General features: G+C 56.3%; 3 protein-coding genes across 3 annotated transcripts in view; 1 reads left to right on the plus strand and 2 right to left on the minus strand.

Moving 5' to 3' along the window:
• Positions 1-79: 79 nt before the first annotated feature.
• Positions 80-10876, plus strand: PTSG_06634 (uncharacterized protein; the record flags this gene model as incomplete). Its single annotated transcript, XM_004991965.1, has 26 exons — positions 80-487; positions 787-1446; positions 1687-2383; positions 2636-3201; positions 3425-3530; positions 3773-3838; positions 4158-4446; positions 4578-4687; positions 4941-5041; positions 5206-5258; positions 5421-5500; positions 5684-5819; positions 6056-6318; positions 6596-6721; positions 6941-7000; positions 7187-7274; positions 7463-7596; positions 7778-7847; positions 8114-8267; positions 8469-8567; positions 8772-8964; positions 9366-9461; positions 9616-9780; positions 10143-10228; positions 10454-10527; positions 10743-10876. The coding sequence occupies exons 1-26, from the start codon at positions 111-113 to the stop codon at positions 10874-10876; spliced, it is 4983 nt and encodes a 1660-aa protein (XP_004992022.1). The 5' UTR covers positions 80-110.
• A 99-nt stretch (positions 10877-10975) lies between these two features.
• On the minus strand, positions 10976-14553 carry PTSG_06635 (uncharacterized protein). Its single transcript, XM_004991966.1, has 9 exons — positions 14116-14553; positions 13734-13834; positions 13460-13560; positions 13252-13317; positions 12881-12984; positions 12456-12663; positions 12035-12199; positions 11567-11793; positions 10976-11388 (listed from the first exon to the last, which is right to left on the minus strand). The coding sequence occupies exons 1-9, from the start codon at positions 14306-14308 to the stop codon at positions 11279-11281; spliced, it is 1275 nt and encodes a 424-aa protein (XP_004992023.1). The 5' UTR covers positions 14309-14553; the 3' UTR covers positions 10976-11278.
• A 586-nt stretch (positions 14554-15139) lies between these two features.
• The window catches only part of PTSG_06636 (uncharacterized protein), a 12930-nt gene continuing 8875 nt past the window's right edge, over positions 15140-19194 (minus strand). The window contains exons 24-25 of the mRNA XM_004991967.1: positions 18464-19194; positions 15140-18227 (exon numbers count right to left, since the gene is read on the minus strand). The exon at positions 18464-19194 is cut by the window's right edge and continues 563 nt beyond it. Coding sequence (XP_004992024.1) covers positions 15187-18227; positions 18464-19194 — 3772 coding nt within the window. The 3' untranslated portion in view covers positions 15140-15186. The remainder of the gene's footprint in view (positions 18228-18463) is intronic.

The following is a 19194-nucleotide window of genomic DNA, read 5'->3' on the forward strand; positions in this document are numbered from 1 at the left end:
GTCAAGAAGAAGCAAGCAACAAGCAAGCAAAGCAAGGCAAGGAAAGTCAACAACATTGGCGCGCCAAATCTTCGAAATTCGCGCACAACCAAACAAAACCAACAGCAACGATGATGACAAGAAGGCGAAGGCGAACGCGCACTGCTGCGCGTGATGGTGATGGTGGTGGTGGGAACGAGAAGAAGGAAGAAGAAGAGGAGGAGGAGGACGATGACGACATTGGGGTGAACGTGACGCAGCAACTGGCCAAGTCGCCTGCAAGGCGAAGGCTGCTCGTGCTGGATGAGGAGGACGAGGAGGACGAGGAGGAAGAGGAGGACGAGGAGGAAGAGGAGGAAGAGGAGGAAGGGCGTGACAGCGAGCAAAGTGGCGAAACAAAGCAGCACCTAGCTACAACGCACTCTGCTGCCTTGCATGACGACACGAGCAGTGATGACGACGACGACGGTGATGAAGGAAGCGCAGGGGAAGGACGAATTGTCATTCGGTCACAACGGGAAGCACATACACCAAGGTGTGTGTGTGTGTGTGTGTGTGATGTATACACTTGCGCATGTTGTGTGTGTGTGTGCAAGCCTGCGTGCATTCATGTATGTATGGGTGTATGGCTCTGCGTTGCGCTGTGTTTAAGCTTGCTGTTGTATGGCGTGACGGCTTTACTCACGCTTCCTGCTGTTGGTACCAATGCTTGTCTTTCACCTCCGTTTCCCACGCACACACACACACGCACACACACGCGCGCACACACACACACACACACACACACACACACACACACACACACAGACGACGGTCGCAGCGCTTGCAGGCCAAGACAGACGAGAAGCGGGACATGTGGCGACGCAAGCTCAGAAGTACACGCAGGTCACTGATTGTCACCACTGCCGGCGACGGCGTCGATGACGACAACATCGAGGACGATGACAGCGACCACCACCACAGCAACCACCACAGCAACCACCACAACAACCGCCACAATAACCACCATAGCAAGGCTGGCAATGGCGGCGAGGGCAGGCGTCAGCAGAAGCCACAGGCGGACAACAGCGATGATGATGATGATGATGATGATGAGGCCTCAGCACCGGCAACCCTCTCCTCCAAGTCTCTACCTTGCACCCCGTCCAATACAACCGTCTCGGACCGTGTGTTACGGTGGGCACAAGACGTGAGTGTGGAAGACGACAACGATGCCACTGCGTCCCCAGCTGGTCACGCCACCACAACGGCATCCGCATCCGTTGACACGACAGCAGCTGCGCCAGCATCACCCTCCACGCCTTCAAGGCACGTGGCTGTGTCACCATCACCGTCGCCTCCCCCTCCTCGCCAATCGCAGCACCGCACGTCGTGTCGCACACGCCGCACCCTGGCCACGGGCTACAGCCGCCGGTTTGGGCAGCGCGAGGCCACGGGGCTCCGCAGAACCAACAACTTCATCACTGTGTGAGTGGTCAACGCTGCTTGCAGTGGTAGGGGCGTTGCAGAGAGGGATGCAGAGAGGGATGCAGAGAGGAATGTATTGGCATGTGTGCTGTGTGAATGCCACTTGCGTCTGCAAGTGCGCTTGTGTGCATGTGTGTGTGTGTGTGCTGGCTGGAAACATATGCCTGGCATGTGAAGACAGGCAATGTCTCACACATGTCCGCACCTTGTTTGGCTGGCAAATGGTGCCTCCTGTTCCAGATTCAACGCATACAACAAGGACACATATCAGCACCTGGACGAGACATCCTCCCTCGATTCTTTCATCGTCGATGAAGAAGACGACGAAGACACTGCAAGTGATGCCCACGATGGTGCAAGAAGCGGAAGTGACAGGGGTAGTGGCGACGATGGTGGTGCTGATGATGATGGTTTGCGTGGCAACAGAGCAGCACAGCGCTACGTTCAGACGGACGGTAGCAGCAGTGATGAAGAAGGTGGCGGTGACAGGAGAACGAGACTGCAACAGCAGCAGCGTCGGCGACGCAAGCAGCGAGCAAGAGCGAAAACGCGCACAGGACAGGGAGAAACGCTCACACGACGGCAGCACGCACGCGCCACACACGCGAGCACGCAGGAGCAGTCGACACCCGGCAGAAACCTGCGCATCATTACAAGTAGCAGCAGTAGTGGCAGTGATGATGACGAGGCACAGCAGCAAAACAGCAGGGAGCATGACAGGCACCATGACGATGGAAGCAATGATGGACGTGGAACTGTTGACGGTGATGATGGTGTTGGTAGTAATGACGAAGGTGACGGTGTTGGTGGCAGCGATGGTAGCGACGCTGTTGGTGATAGTGATGGTGGTGCATGTGGTGTTGTGTGGACGCCGAGGAGCCAGCGCCTTCAGCGGCGGCGAAATGAGAACGAACGCGCAAGGAAGCGCGCAAAGATGGTGAGCAGCTGCTGCACCAAGGGGATGTCGGACTGTGTTGTATTGTGCCGTCCTGTACTGAGTGCGTATGTATGTGCGCGTACATGCGTGCGTGTATGTACCCATGTGTTCGCACGTGTCTGTGTGCAGAGCATTGCGCGTGCTTGTGTGCAGGGCGCCGTTGCCACTCGAGTTGGTCTTCGCTCTCCCTCCAATGCTCATGTTTCCCTCATTTCGCCACGTTCCATTGCACACATGTGTACGCATTGACAGCTGCTGACGCGGCAAGGGCGGGATATCATGCTCAACAGCGATGATGGGGGCGACCAAGCCGGTGACGGTGTTGTCGTTGGTGGTGCAACGACGCCAGTTGCTACTCAACCACATGCAAGCGGCCGTGCAGTTGCGGATGCACATGGTGTGGGCCGTGTTGTTGTGCCTCAGTCGTTGTCGTCTACTGCCCATCATCGCTCCTCTCGCACGCGCCGCAGGATCATTGCAGCGCCTGATGATGATGACGATGATGAGAATGACGATGCTGTTGGCGCTGCTGTTGGTGGTGTTGGCGCTGCTGTTGGTGGTGTTGGCGCGGGTGTTGGTGGTGTTGGCGCGGGTGTTGGTGGTGCACGTGGTGGCGTGCGGGCAATCACAGCAACTGCATCAGCAGCACCGGGCAGACGAAGAAGAAGAAGAAGTGGGGTTGATGGGTTGACGTCGACGACCATGATGGACACAGCTCTCGACACCACCCCTGCTGCCACTAATGCTGACGATGACGATGATGATGATGATGATGATGATGATTTCATCGTTGACAGCGTGGAACACGACGACGTCAAGTGCGTGTGATGTTTATGTGTATGTGTGGTGTGTGTATGTGCTTTGTGTGTATTTGCGGTGTGGTGTGGAAGGCCTGTATGTGCACACATATGTTTGTGTATTGTGTGTGCGTGTGTGTGTGTGCCCACACACTTCTTAAAGCATGCAGCCAATCATCCTGCTTCTCCATTCAACTCAACGCATCATACATACACCACCAACGTTTTGTATCGCGCCGGTCAGCTGTGTGTGCGGTGCGACGACGCGGGGGAATTATGATGGACTTTGGGTCCAGTGCTCCTCCGAACTCTGCGGACGCTGGCAGCACGCGGCCTGCTTTGGTTACAAGGTGTGACTCGTTGACAGCGCTTGTGGCTGTGTGCATATTTTTGTTTGTTTGTGGGTATGATGTTGAGTGTTTTGTTTGCGTGTTTGAGTGGGTGAGCATGTGTGAGTGTTTAATCTGAGTACCTGAGTGGGTGAGCGTGTGTGAGTGTTTAATCTGAGTGCCTGAGTGGGTGAGCATGTGCTGTGATTTGCCTGCGGCTCCTTCACCATCACCATGCTGGCGTTTCACCTCCTCGTGTGCAGACGAAAGTCGACGTGCCCTCACGCCATCTCTGCCACCAGTGCCTCGCTCGCGCAGAGCAGCTGCTGGTGAGATTACACATGCACACACACACATGCACATTTAATGATGTTGGCGGTTGAACTTGCTCATATTTCTCCCTCCGTGCATCCGCCTGCAAACACAGACACACACAGACACACAGACACAGACACAGACATACACACACAGACACACACACACAGACAGACAGACACAAACACACACACACACACAGACAGACAGACACAAACACACACACACACACAGACACACACACACACACACTCCTCCTCCCACGGACACCCACCCGCACAAAACATGCGCTTACTCTGTCAAGTGTTCACCACTGGATTCTGCCTGTTTCAGGGCACAAAGTTGGCAATCCCATCATCCTTCGCGCAGCGGAGGAGGAAGAAAACGGTTCTCATTGAGAGCGACAGCGAAGATGAAGGCGACGACGGAGGAAGCAGCAGCGCACAAGCGAGATGTCCCACAGCAACACCATCATCAGCAACAGGAGTAACGGCGACAGCAGCATCAGCACCAGCAAATTCATCAAGCACGAGCACCACCACACGCGCGTACACGGCGCTGGATTTGTTCGCCGCTGTTCGTGAGCGTGACATTCTCGCGCTGACCGCCATCCTGGACGCAGGTGTGTGCTGATGGGTTTGTTTGTTTGTTTTTTGTTTGAGTGTATGTTTGGGTGTGCGTGAGTGTGCAGCCTCTTTCTTGCTTTTGAAACTCACCCAACCACCACCTCTCCCCATCGAACGTTTGTTTGAGCAGGGGTGGATGTGGATTCCATGGACGTGTCGAACAACACCAAAACGCCGTTGCTTGTTGCGGCTGAGAATGGGTTTGCTGACGTCATCACAGTCCTCCTCGACTACGATGTACGAACCGCACGCTTGCACGCATGAATGGACGTCTCTTTGTATGCTCATGTGTATGTGTGTATGTAGCTGTGTATTCTTGCGTGTGTGTGTGTGTGTGTGTGTGTGTGTGTGTGTGTGTGTGTGTGCGGTGATGGTTTCGTGCTTTGCCCCTTCTCGATTCAGTTTTCGGGTTCACGTCGCCATCACCTCGACAACACCATCCTCGTTACCACCACCTCAACCCTCCAACATCCTGTCATACCCGTGCAAGGCCGATCCAACACGTGTCGACCTGTCAAACCACTCGGCGCTGTCGCTCGCGATTATGAACGGTTACGCAGACACCGCAGCCCTCCTCCTCCCACTCACAGCGTATGATGACGCACCAGTGTGACACGTGCACATGGCAACAGTTTGAGGGGCTCATATTGGGAGTGGGGTTGCCTGGAATGGTGGGGATGCACATATTGATGGTTGTGTGTGTGTGTGTGTTAACGCGAGTGCCATGATGCTTTGTCTGTCTGTTTGCTCTGCAGCGATATCGATCAGCGAACGAACCGAAATGAAGCGCTCCTCCACCTCGCAGCTGGTACGGTGCTGTGGTCGCACTGGGTGCTGTGCTAGTGCGAGAGTTGTGCGCTTGAGCAGTGCTTGAGGCAGGGCCACAATTTAGCACACAACACACACACACACACACACACACACACACACACACACACACACACACACACACACACACACACACACACAGGCCATGCGAGCCCGCGATGTCTTGATCTTCTCTTCAACGGCGCCGACGTCAGGAATCAAATCACCGCCAGAGATGTCGATGTACGCACACACACACACACACATACGCACATTGTGATCATGCATGTTGGTGATCATGATGGTGATTGGTGTGGTTTCGAGGGTGAGGCAGGTCCTTCTTGTTGAACACTGCTCACGAGTGCTCATGTGACAGCCACCGCCAACACCACCGCATTGTGTTCACCGTCGTCACTGCCTGCTCAGGACTGCACGCCGCTGATGGTGGCGGCGCTGCATGGTTCCCCGGCCTGTCTGAAGAAACTTCTGGCACTGGAGCCATCACCTGCTGACGTCATGGACAACACGAGCGCAACACTCCTGCACCTTGCAGCAGAAGGCGGTGCGTAGCGTGCTGCCCGGTGTATGGAATTGGGGGCGGGGTTGAGCTTGTTTGCTTGTGTTTTGCGTGGATTGTGGTTGGTTTGTGTTTTTTTGTGTGATGATTTTTTAGGGTTGAGAAAGGGAATGTCATGCCAGCGCCACGAGCTCAACACACACGCGCGCACAAACATGCCACAAACATGGCCATGCCACAAACATGCCACAAACATGCCACAACCATGCACGCGTGTTCAGGATCACCCGCGTGTGTTCGGATCTGCATCCAATCGCTGCCATCGCACTTTCTCAACAAGACGGACGAGAACGGGTGGACCCCCATGATGCACGCGGCCAACAGCGGCAAAGCGGAGGCACTGCAGGTGCTACTCAGGATGGGCACGCCTGTGGAGTGGCGCGATCGTGAGGGCAGCACGGCTTTGCATCTGGCGGCACTCGGCGGGCACACCGCATGTGTGCAGCTGCTCATTCGCCACGGGCATCGTGTTGACTGCACAGACGTAAGCCGTGGCTGTGGCCGGAGGAGCGACGAGGGAGGGGAGGGGAAGGGTTATGATTTGGGGGTGAGGATGTGGTGGTTGTGGTGGTGGGCAGGTGCTTTCCATTGGAGCTGCTGCTTATTTCCACACACACACACACACACACGCACACACACACGCACACACACACACACACACACGCACACACACACACACACACACACACACACACACACACACACACACACACACACACACACACACACACACACACACACACACACACACACACACGCAGAACTCTGGGTGGCCGCCGTTGATGTATGCGGACTTTGCCGCGAAATTTGAATGTGTGATGGCGCTGATGCGTCCAAAGCCAACGCAGCTCGCCATTCTTGCCAACTTGCTCCGAAAGACAGACGCGGTGAGATCTGAGGGTGGCGCGAGAGAGCGCATGGCCGTAGATGTGCACGTGTGTGTTGCTTTTCTTGTTTTGCTTGTTTTGCTTCGTTTCTGAGGGTGCTTGAACCACGCTCTTGTCAACACGTTTGCAAGTACATGTGTGTGCGTGCGCGCATTCATGTCGCACCTAACCTCCTTTCATAACTCGTCATTGCCTGTTTGATGTGTCATTGATGCCAAGGCGGGACGGCGACGAATTGAGGAGCGGGTCGCGTCCATCGTCACCGCAATCGCAACGCAGGTGAGTACCTTTGCCTGCAAGCATCAATGAAAAGGCAGACATCAACAAGATTTGTCGTCCTTACTCACACACACACACACACACACACACACACACACACACACACACACACACACACACACACACACGCACACACGCACACACGCACACACACACAAATACATTCAAATACTGCTCAATTTGCAGGATGAGTACTATCAATACGTCAATCAGTTTATCGGCGAAAACATCCACCTCTTGGATGAGAGTTTGGAGCTGTTTCTCCGACAAAAGGGTATGCAAGAACGAACGCATGTCCTAACTGTGTCCACACCTCAATAAACGAGTGCATGTGGTGCAGTTGCGCTGCGATTGTGTTGCTGGCTGTTGTCAAATGACATTGTTGTGGCCGTTGAAATAGATACATCAGCCCCCACCACGCCTCAGCCTACCTTGCCCCACCAATGCGCGCGCGTTGTACAGGCCTGCTCACGCTGGACAACAAGCTCAAGTGGCTCAACCGAAAGCTGTCACAGCTTCGCCTTGACCTCCGTGCATATGCGTCTTCCGTTTCCTGCGAAATCTCCCGAGAGGACGTCTTCCTCAGCTTTTGGGCGGTGCGTGTGTGTGTGTGTGTGTGTGTGTGTGTGTGTGTGTGTGTGTGTGTGTGTGCGTGCGTGCGTGCGTGAAAAGACGCGACTTCCCTTTTTCCTCATCTTGCTCACACATGCCCTCCCCCATGCCACTCCGTCCAAACCACCACCACTCCATCATCGTGATCATCATCGCGACCATCAGTGTCTCGGTGATTTGAGTGGCGATCAGCTCCTCTGCATGGACTTGAGCATCAGTTTCGCCAGCGAAAGCGGTCAGTATAAGAGACTGTGTGTGTGTATGCGTGTGCGAAAGACAGAGACAGAGAGACAGACAGAGAGACAGAGAGAGAGAGACAGAGAGAGAGAGAGACAGAGAGAGAGAGCGTGTGTACATGTATGTGTGTGTGCGTGTGTGCTTGCACCTGTCCATGAGTGCGTGGATAAAGTTGCCACACGTGGTCGTGCCCAAGCAAGGAGCGCATGGACTCACTCTCAGCACCAACATTCCTACCACAACGCTTCTGTCCGTTGCTTGCAGGCATTCTGCTTGGACCGCTCCGGGAAGCGTTCAGCGCGCTGGGCGGAAGCATTGTAGACGACAGTCGCCATCTGTTTCGCACGTGCAACGAGAGCAAAGGGCTGGTTGTTCCGCAGGAGTGCTTCGACACACAGGGAAACCCAGGCGCCCAGCCGTACGTATCGAGGGGAGGGTGTCGGGTATGCTGCGTGTGGCGTGTGTGGGGGTGTGGTGTGTGGGGGTGAGTGTTTTCGAAGGGGTCAAGGGGATGCATGAACCGCCTTTGCCTCTACGGCAGGCACGGAAGCCAGCGATCCATGTTGCTGCTTGCACATCCATCTTCTCATTTGTGTCATTTTATTTCGTGTTCGCTCAGAGCTGGCGTGGAGCACAAGGCGGCGCAGCTGGAGTTTGTCGGTCGACTGATGGGCGTCGCAATCACTCGGGGACTGTACCTCAGGCTCCCCATGCCAAGGTCGGGCGGCGACGGTGGCGATGGTCATGGTGATCGTTGTAGAAGGGTTTGTGTTCGCGAAGGATAACGCGGATGGAAGGGTGGGTGGTTGTTTTTCTTACATTTGCACACGAACACACGCAAACATACTCACGCGCATGCAACCATTCAAACACACGCAAACTCACACCCACGCACATGCACTCACGCGTGTTTGCTATTCAGGTTCATCGCTGCGCTGTTATTGGAGGAGTGCACGCCGCGTTTCCCCGATGATCTGCAAGACATTGATCCGACCATGGTTTCGAGTCTGCAGTGGATCCTCGACAACGACATTGATGGCGCTGGGTTGGAGCTCTCGTACTCGCACGACGTCGTTGCACGTGATGGCTCGCACATCACCGTTGCCCTGCGGCAGGTGTGGGCGTGATGTATTTGGTTGCTTGGAATCACGTTTGTTTGTTGTTTGTTTGTTTGTATGTTTGTTTGTTTGTTTGTGTGCGTGTTTGTTTGTTTTGTTTGTTTGTTTGTTTGTTTGTTTGTTTGTTTGTTTGTTTTGTTTTGTTTGTTTGTTTTGTTTGTTTGTTTGTTTGTTTGTTTGTTTGTTTGTTTGTTTGTTTGTTTGTTTTGTTTTGTTTGTTTGTTTTGTTTTGTTTGTTTGTTTGTTTGTTTGTTTGTTTGTGTGTGTTTTGCTTTCGTGAGCATGTATTCATGCAAGTGGTTGCAGACGTTTTGTTGGCTTGTGGCGTTGCTTCCGGGGTCAACACCTTCAACCACTCACTCGCCATCACCTGATGCGACGCGCTCACACCGCAACAGGACATTGACAAGAATGCACCGGTCACGGACGCGAACAAACGCCAGTTTGTCGACGACATGACGCAATTCATTGCGTGCACCTCGTTTGAGAAGGAGGTGTGTCTAATTATGCTGTTTTAGCGGGCGGGGGGGGGCTACTCTGTGATTGTGACGTGAAGTTTTCATCGCACCATCATGCTCACACACACGCTCACACACACATGCATGCACACGCCTTCCGTCTTAAACGCCCATCATGGCGCAACGCAAGGTTGCTGCGCTGCGGAGGGGTCTGTTCAGCGTGGTCCCGCGTCACCTCTTGTCGCCGTTTCAGCCGCAGGAGTTCCTTCTTCTCCTGTGTGGACAGGAACTGTTGGACGTGTGCGAGTGGCGAGCACACACGCGCTACACAGGCGGTTACAAGGCGTCGGCGCCCGTACGTATCGCCTCATGTTGTGATTCTGTGATTCTGTGTGTGTGTGTGTACGCGTGTATGTGGATGGTGGAGTTGTGCAGTATGCGTGTGTGCGTGTGTGTTGTGAACCTGCCTTGGTGGCCTGTTGATTTGGCCTTGCGCTGCTCACACCCCAATGCTGCTCGCATCATCATCATCATCATCATCATCATCATCATCATCATCATCATCATCATCATCATCATCATCATCATCATCATCATCATCATCATCATCATCATCATCATCATCATCATCATCATCATCATCATCATCATCATCATCATCATCTCCTCCATTTGCTCACGCTTTTTGATGCTATGTGCGCTGTGCTGCCACAACAGCCGATACAATGGCTGTGGCAGGTTGTCGCTGCGATGTCGCACAAGGAGCGCAGTCTTTTCCTCCAATTCGTTACGGGTTCAGCCATGTGCGTCTCGGCGCAAGCACCTCTGTGTGTATGTGCGTGCGTGCGCGCGCGTGTGTGTGTGTACGTGCGCGTGCGTGCGTGCGTGCGTGCGTGCGTGTGTGTGTGTGTGTGTGTGTGTGTGTGTGTGTGTGTGTGTGTGTGTGTGCGTGTGCGTGTGTGTGTGCGTGTGTGTGTGTGTGTATCTGATAAGATTCATGCTGTTATTGTCGTGATTGTATTGGTCAGACTACCTCCTGGCGGATTTGCGAGTCTTCAAGGCCTTTCGGGACCAACACCATTCACCATCGCCATGGGCCAAGGTGCGTGCGTGCGTGTGTGTGTGTGTGTGCATGTGTGTGTGTGTGTGTGTGCATGTGTGTGCGTGCGATGGTTTGGATTAATTTGAGGCTGCCTTGTTCCAGCAAAGGACGATTCACCGAGCATCACACCGCACACCATGTGCTCCCGCTTTCCTTCACACACACACGCACGCACACACGCACACACACACACACACATGTCTTGCGCCAAGCAGACACGAGCCGCCTGCCCACGGCGTCCACGTGTTTCAACTTGTTGGTTCTGCCGCCATATTCAAACTTCCAACAGCTGCGCGATCGCCTCCTCGTCGCCGTGCGTTTCGGCGCTCAAGGGTTCACGTTTGCGTAGACCAGATGTGCAGTCACACGCACAAACAGCCAGAGACGGTGGCAGGACCCCAGCTACGCTCAGACACATACATATAAGCACATCGTTACTTGTGTTACACTGTGTCTTTGTTCATTTCATTCCCTTCTTATTTGAATCATTCTGCTCTTTAAATCTTTGATGACAATAAAGCGTCACACCCCAGTCACCATGTTCGTTCGTTCACACCTCATTGCACCTCTTTTCCTCACACCTCCCCAAGCTCCCTTCCACAAACACGCATGGAGTGTCAAAGACTGCATGCAAGCAAGCAAGAAGTCACAACTCCACAAAGCGACAGCTCATTCACGTCCAGCATGTGTACACCACCACCGCCATCACCATCACCACCACCACCACCACTGTCATCGTAATGTCAAGGGCCTAGAGCGGGTATTGTGGGTCTGCGGCCTGGAAGATGAACGCTGCAGCGATGCCACCGGCAAACATAAAGGGGACGGCAACGAATGACGCAAGATTGCCGAGGGTGAAGCCTGAAGAAAGACGCACACATGGCAAGAGCGAAGCGGTGGAAATGGAGGGTGAGGGAATGATGGTGCGTGTGTCAGTAAGCAAGTTGCTGGACAAGCGACACTCATGCAATTGTAAAGTGTGTGGGCGAACATATGCACACATGCACTCAAACACAGGCACAGACACACATGCACACACCTGAGATGCCGTGTCCAGAGGTGCAGCCGCCAGCAAGACGGGAGCCAAACAGCATGAGGAAGCCGCCGATAAAGCCTGCGGCAGGATGGATGCCGTGCACATCACCAAGCACGCCCGAGCTGACGGCAGAGACGAGGGCACCAATGATGGCGGCGGCGAGGTAGATGACTTGCCACCAGTTGCCCCAGCCAATGCGCATGCTGGCAAAGCGCGAAAAGTGCTTCTCCCTGTCGCAACATGAAGGGAAAGAATGGTGATTGGGGCGGGGGGGGGAGGAGAAGGTTGGTGAGTGAGGAAAGACGCAGGCGAGTTGCGAGTAACAGACAGACAGACAAGTAGGCGGGCAGGTAAGGCAGGCAAGTAGGCAGGCAAATAGGCTGATAGGCAGGCAAATAGGCTGATAGGCAGGCAAGTAAGCAGGCAGACACGCACACACATAGACACACACACACACACACGATGCCGCACCTGTGCTCGTCTGGGAGGGCGTGTGTTGTGAGGGAGCAGACGGCGCCGTAAGCAGTGGACGACCCGAGTGTGTCGCGAATGACGTGGATGGCGGGACCCTGAAGAAGACCGACAATGATGCCGCTCGCCCACGGCGGCCAGCTCTTGCACGCAAACACGTAGCACCTGAACACGCGTGGTGACGGCGGGTGGGATGGGGTGAGGAAATGGACGGTGCATGTGTGTGTGCGTATGCATGTGTGTATGCATGTGTGTATGCATGTGTGTGTATGTTTGCTGCTTTGTTTGTTCGTATGTGTGTATGTGTGTGCGTGCAACACAGGCGACGCATCACCTGTCGTGACATCGTAGCCGTTCGCGCCCCTCACTCAACATCACGCGTGACCGCATGAGCATGAGCATGAGCATGAGCATGACTTACTTCTTCTCGTTGGGGAATCCTGTTTCGTCCTCCCATGGCTCCAGCACCTCGAGTACGATGATGACGGCGACAGACATGGCGACCTGGCCCACAGCCAGCACCCAATATGGGATGGGGGACACCTCGTCCAGGTGGAACGCCTTGAACTTGGGGCCAATGTCAATCCACTTTGTCATGACGGGCTCCAGAAATCCATACGCAAGCGCGCCTGCTCGTGGAAAGTGTGTGTGTGTGTGTGCGAGAGAAAGAGTGTGTATGCGTATCAGTATGTGTGTGTATGCGTATCAGTATGTGTGTGTGTGAGTGTGTGAGGGTGTGTGCTGAAGGCAGATAAGCGTGCGAGACAGGGTAGCAGTCCGCTGTTGTTCACGCCACTTGAGCATGCTGCCACACGACGTCCAACGCAAATCCCAAGCATCACTCACCGGCAAAGGCGCCGATGAACGTGGCGTACGCGGTCGGGACACCAGCACCAAGCTGTGCAGCAACCATGCCTGGGCAAGCACCGCCAATGGCCATGCCGGCACCGCTGTTGACGATGGTGACAGTGGTTGCAGGGAGAGAGAGAACTTGTGGTGAGTGTTCGCGTGCTGAAAGTGGGGGTTGTGGTGGATGGCGGGATGGTAAAGATGATGGAAGAGGGAACAGAGGCTCAAGCAGGGAAGATAGTTGAACAAAACAAGGCGTCAAAACACATGCACGAACACAGAGAGAGAGAGAGAGACAGAGAGAGAGACAGACACAGAGAGAGAGAGACAGAGAGAGAGAGTGTGTGTGTGTATGTGTGTGTACTCACAGCATGAAACCGCCGAGGGCGACAGCAGTGATGATGCCACGCTGGTAGCAACCGTGGAACATGTCTCTGTAACAGCAAAGAAAGCAAGGGAAGCAGTCAGCGTAAGAGGAGAACATGAAAGGCAGGCGGGAGTCTTGTAAGGGTAGCCAACGTCAACGTCAGTGGTGGAGGGGCCACGCCGTTAGCTGAGATGGCTTGACAGTCTTACCGAATGTGGTCAAAGGTGCTCTTGTGGAACTTGTATGCGAGCAGAAGCATGGATGCGCTGGCGGCCATGGCAGCCAGGAACATCTTCAGCATCAGCCAGCGCTGCAGGTGGGAGCAGATGGGGAGAATGGAAACAGGGTGTCAGTGATGAGTTGAGGTGGGCAAAGGGGCACTCCAAGGTGAAAGTGCGGTTGATGCACACACACACACACACACACGCATGGCGGGGATGCCTCAGTTACCATCATCACCATGCTTGGAATGATGCTGCTCACCTCAAAGAGGAACTGGCGACGAATGTTCACGGGCTCGAACACCCGTGACTTCTCAAACACATATCCAAAGCCAAAGCCCATCAAGATGGCGGTCAGGACGCCTGATGTGGTGGTTTGTTTGAGGCGGTAGGACGCATGAGACAGGTGACAAAAGGTGAGAAGAGTGTGAACGTGGCAGCTGAGCGTGGCAGTTGGCGGCCGTCTCAAGGTGTATGTGTGTGTGTGTGTTGGCCGGGGGTAGGATGCACAAGCTCACAGCCACGTACAGCCTTGCACACACGCGCAGAGCTGAAGCCGAGAGACACTGAGGATGCAACACGCACGCACACACACACACGCACACTCACACACAACACACACACACAACACACACAACACACACCTTGCCAGATGGTTTTCTTTGACATGGTTGCGCGGCTTGTGCCTGGGACCTCCTCAACCTCGCCCTGTGCGCTCATGGTGGGCGGGGTGGTCGGGGCCAAGGCCTTTTCGGCCTCTGGGACAGTGTACGAGGCTTGGTGTGCGCTGCTCATGATGAGGGGTTTCCTTTCCGATGACGCAGAGGAAGAAGACATGAGGAAAATGAAGTCTGGGTGGTCGGGGGAACAGGTCCAAGCTCAACGATGTCGTGGGGGGAGATGAAGGGCCAACTGAGGGAAAGCAAGCTGCAGCAACCTAACAAGCAAGCAAGCGGGCAAGGCATGAAGCAACGAGGAATGGTGATGTTTCGTCCGCGTCGCCAAGCAAGAGCAAGTGAGTGTCTTCATCTTGGGTGGTTCGTTGCGTTCTTCTCCGTCCTCAGAAGGGAAAACAGTCGTTGCCCCGAACGCAAAATTTAGTGTCTCGTCATTTCCACACGGCATGACATGACCGTGCATGGCGTCATGGCACGAATGGCACGACGCGTGTTGCTTTGCTTTGCCTGCAAGCATTCGGGTCGTCCAGTTTCGTTGGGCAGAAGCTTGCAGGCCCTGCTCGCTCACTGGTTGGAGTCATGCGTCAAAGCGTAGCGTCTTCATCTTGCTTATTGCTTGATTGACGTCTTTGCTGATCTTTCTGTTTGCGCAGTGCAATGGTTTGATGGCAAGGCAAACACATTATATGGAAAGGAAAGCACAAACAATCTTTTTTTTTTCAAGTTCACATCATTTCCACCCACCCAGCAGTCAATGGTGCCAAACTTATGTATGGTTGCTTGTTTGCTTCTATGCAAAACGAAACAGCAGGCAACAGAAGAAAGATTACAAGGTGCGAATCAGAAATCAAACAGCAGGCAAAAGGGCTTCGCACGCCAAACGCAAACGCACGCAGAGATAACAGCAATTGCCAACACACACACAGACACACACATATGCGCACGCACGCACGCACGCACACACACACACACACACACACACACTCTCTCTCTCTCTCTCAAATACAGCCCCACCCCACCCACCCCCAAACCGCACGACTACGTTTTCTGCAAGGCCTTTGCGCGCTGCTGGTCAACGGCGAGGCTGATGTATGTGGAGATGACAGACTGAATCTCAATGCCCTGGCGCGTCTCGCAGCGCGTCACACGCTGCACCATCAGGTTGCCCAGCTTAAAGTCCAGGAAGTGCTTGCGCGTCTCCTTGGAGCCCAGCTTGCGCGTGGACACAATCTCGTTGAAGTTGTATGCCAGAATCGTCTCGTTCGTCTCCACGTCCAGGAAGCGGATGCCGCTCTTGTTGATGGCCAGGCGCGCCGCCCCCTTGATGCGCGGATCGCTCACCTTGTCCAGGTAGAAGAACCGCGAGCCAAACAGGTCAAAGCTCTCCTGCGCAAGCTCAACAAACGCGCGCTCGGCCTCGTGCGGCGAGACCTTCTCGTAGTCGCGGTGCGCCGACGTCAGCGCCGAGCTCCACTCCTCTTGCGTCAGCGCCTGCGCCACCTGCTGTGGTGCAAAGCGGTCGTACGTCGACAGCAGGCGGTCCAGCGAGCGGTCTGGGTCAACCGCAAAGTGCCGCAGCGCAACCAGCTTCGGCAGCACAGAGTGCAGCGTCGCCGGCGACAGCTCAGACACTACAAGCAGGTGCCCGCGCACAAAGTCCTCCAGCACCTGCGCAAACACCATGTTGGTGTAGGTGACGTTGGTCAGCGGCATCGGGTGATACCACAGCCGCTTCTTCAGGTACAGTCGGAAGGGCAGGCTCTTCTCCTCAAAGATGGTGGTGATGTCCAGGATGTAGTCGTCTTCGTTCAGCAGCACGCCGTCCCTGTTCGGGTTGGTCTGGATGTACAGCCCAAACTCCTCGTGGTGCGGGGTGCCCATCTTCTGGCACATTTCCTTCAGCACGTCCTTCACCACCGTCGACGCGTGCACCTTGATGCTCTTCGTGCGCTTGCCAGGCAGGTACAGCTTCTGGATCTTCTTGAACTTGCCCTGGATCAGCGCCATCACCTCCAACCGGTTGGGCAGCTTGCGCCGCCCCCCGCACCGCAGCGTCGCCTTGAGGTTCTGCAAGCAGATGGACGCCTCGTCACGGAACTCGCGCTGCGTGTTGTAGGCAATGGCCTGCAGGTAGCTGCGCAGGTACGGCTCAAACTCCGCCGAGGGCTTGGAGTAGCTTGTCAGCACAATGAGCAGCCGCCACCCGCGCGCACAGCTCTCCTGGCGCTCGCTCTTGTTGTTGGTCACCTGCTTCAGCAGCTGGCAGTAGATCTCATCACGCAGCTGCGGGTGCTGCTGCGCCACCTTGAGCAGAAACTCAATCACGTCCATCTCCGTCTTGCCCTTGGCCATGTAGTCGCCCATAAAGCGCATGATGTTGAGGAAGCTGTCCAGCGCAAGCTTGTTCAGGAAGCTCTCCGTGTCATCAAGCTTCAGCAGCGACGCCTGGATGGGCGACTTGGTGAACTTGACCAGCGACGCAAGCTCAGACCACGACCACGACAGCCCGCCGTCCTTGTCCTTCTGCTTCTTCTTCTTCTTCTTGTCGTCCACCCGCTTGACGGTCCCGCGCACAGACCCGGCCGCTGTGCGCTGCATCTCGTACAGGTCGTGGCCCATGCGGAAATGCTCCTTCGCAAACTGGAGCAGCGAGTACCGCTGCTCAGACAGCAGCTCGTCGTCATCCAGCACCGCCCCGCGCGTGCGCACCGTGTTGCCCGGCGCGTGGCCCATCCCCGCCGAGGTGAGCGCCTTGCTCGAGCCAGCACGCTTGGACAAGCGCAGCCGCGTTGAGCTGAGGTTGGCGCGGCTGCCCTGCCGCAGCTGGAACGCGCGCTTCGCCGCCTCAATCGTCGTCTGCGTCGGCTCGCCCACAATCGGCGCAACGTAGTTCTGCGGGAACGCGCCCGTGCGCCCGCCAAACGTGCCGTACAGCCAGCCGGGGTCCAGGCCCGTCCGTGGCGCCAGCGTGACAACGGCGTCGCGCGGGAAGCTCAGCAGTGTCGCATCGCGTGTCTGGTACGGCTTCATGGCCACAGCGTACTTGGCGTCCTTGCCAGAGTCGATGATGAACGCCTCCACAAGCTGCTTGATCGTGGCGCCGCTGCGGGTGGTGAACGTGTAGCGCACAGAGGACAGCGACGCAACCAGCTGTGTCGGCGTCACCCGCCAGTCGTCCACAGTCACGTTGCCGTAGCTCACGTTCTCCTTGTTCTCCGTGTCCGTCACCCAGTGGCCCGTCTGCTGCACCATGCGTCTGTGCTCCTTCACCAGCGTCACGCCGTTGTGCCCGACAGCAAGCACGTACTTGTCGTCAGGCTCCTGCGCCTCAAGTTGCACCTCGTAGTTGCGTGCAAAGTACGCCGGCCATCCTTTGGCCAGGGCGACCACCTCCTGCTTATCCTCCTCCGCCGCGCTGATGGCGCTTGTGCCCGTGATGCCCTTCTTGCTCAGCATTTCGCGTGCGGCGTTCAGCGCTCCCTTGGGGATCCGCGCGTGCCCGCTCTCAATGTCGTGCACCACTTGGTAGAACACCAGGTTCTGCGACAGCGGGTGGTCTGCCAGCGCGTCGCCAGGCAGCAGCACCTCCTTGCGCAGCATCAGCGTCCATGGCGCGCTTGCTGGGTCGTACAGCACCCCCGCGCTCGTGTCAAGTGCCAGCTGCACCACATCGCGCGTCTTGCTGCCAGAGGCGCCAGCGCCCCCGTTGTCACCGCTGCCGCGGCGTTGCTTTGCCGTACGCCGCATGTTCTTGGGCGACGCCGACGCGAGGGTTGATGTCGACCCGGTACCTTGCAGGCGCGACCGTGGCGTCGTGGGCGAGGTGGTGGTGACAAGTGGTGCAGCAGCGGCGGCGGCACGTGTTGACCGCGGTGATGCGCTGCCTGTTGCCGAAGCTGCGTCAGACTCCGCTGGTGGTGGGGGCGGCGGTGGCGGTGGTGCTGGTGGCATGGGTGGGCCTGCAGGTGGTGGCGGTGCTGGCCTTCGCCCTGCTTTTTTCTGCTGCCGAGGCCCCGTCACGGGCGGCGACGGTGGCGGCGGCGGCGCTGAAATGTTTGCCAGGCTTGACTTGCGTCTCGCTGCAGATGCCGTGTGACATGAAGGAATATTGGGTTGGGTTGGATGGCGTGAGTCATGGACAGTGCGATGTTGATCATGGGGCGTGAATTACAAAGACGATCACACGGTCAGACTGATTGCAACACGTTACTATCACGCAAACAGACAGATGGACAAACACACACACACACACACACACACACACACACACGCACGCACACACGCACACACACCACAGAAACACACAAGCGCACACCTTTGTTCTTTGCAATCTGCTGCTTGAGCGCGTGCATGCCCGCATCGTTCGTTGTCGACGTTGTCGCCCCGCTTGCTGCTTGTGGTCCAGGTGGCGGCGGTGGCGGTGGTGGCGGTGGTGGTGGCGCAGCTGTGGTCGCGGATGTCGTGACTGGGCCTGCTGGGGGCGGTGGAGGCGGCGGTGGAGGTGCTGCTGTGTTTGGTGCAGTGGATGGCCCGCCAAATGCTGGTGGCGGGGGCGGGGGCGGGGGCGGTGGCGGTGGTGCGCTGCCAAGCGGCGCCGGTGGTGGTGGCGCGGCAAACCCTGGTGGCGGCGGCGGAGGTGGTGGTGGTGGTGGGAAACCTGCGCCCGAGCCCTGAATGCGCGATGCAAGGGACTTGCTGCGATCATCGCCGCGTTCACCTTCGTCCTCGTCCCGCAACAGCTGCTCGAACATGGAGTCGATTTGCTGCTCCATGCTCTGCCCGTTGATGAGCAGCAGCGACTTTGGCTTGCGCGTGCGGGGCGCGTTGACGAGGTTGGCCACGGCCGAGTCGTCACCGTTTGCACCGACACCGCCAAGATCCGTCGCCTTGGTCGACACGCCCGGTGCACGCGCTGCTGCTGCTGCCGACGCCGCCGCTGCGACCTTGCGGGCAACAGGAGGCATCTCCAGCCCGGCCACCCAGTCCAGCACGCACTCCTCGCTCTCAAAGTCCTTGTTCAGGCGCTCGTCACCGCTGCCGGTGCCA

The sequence above is a fragment of the Salpingoeca rosetta genome, assembly GCF_000188695.1.
Source record: "Salpingoeca rosetta unplaced genomic scaffold supercont1.18, whole genome shotgun sequence".
NCBI lineage: Eukaryota > Choanoflagellata > Craspedida > Salpingoecidae > Salpingoeca > Salpingoeca rosetta.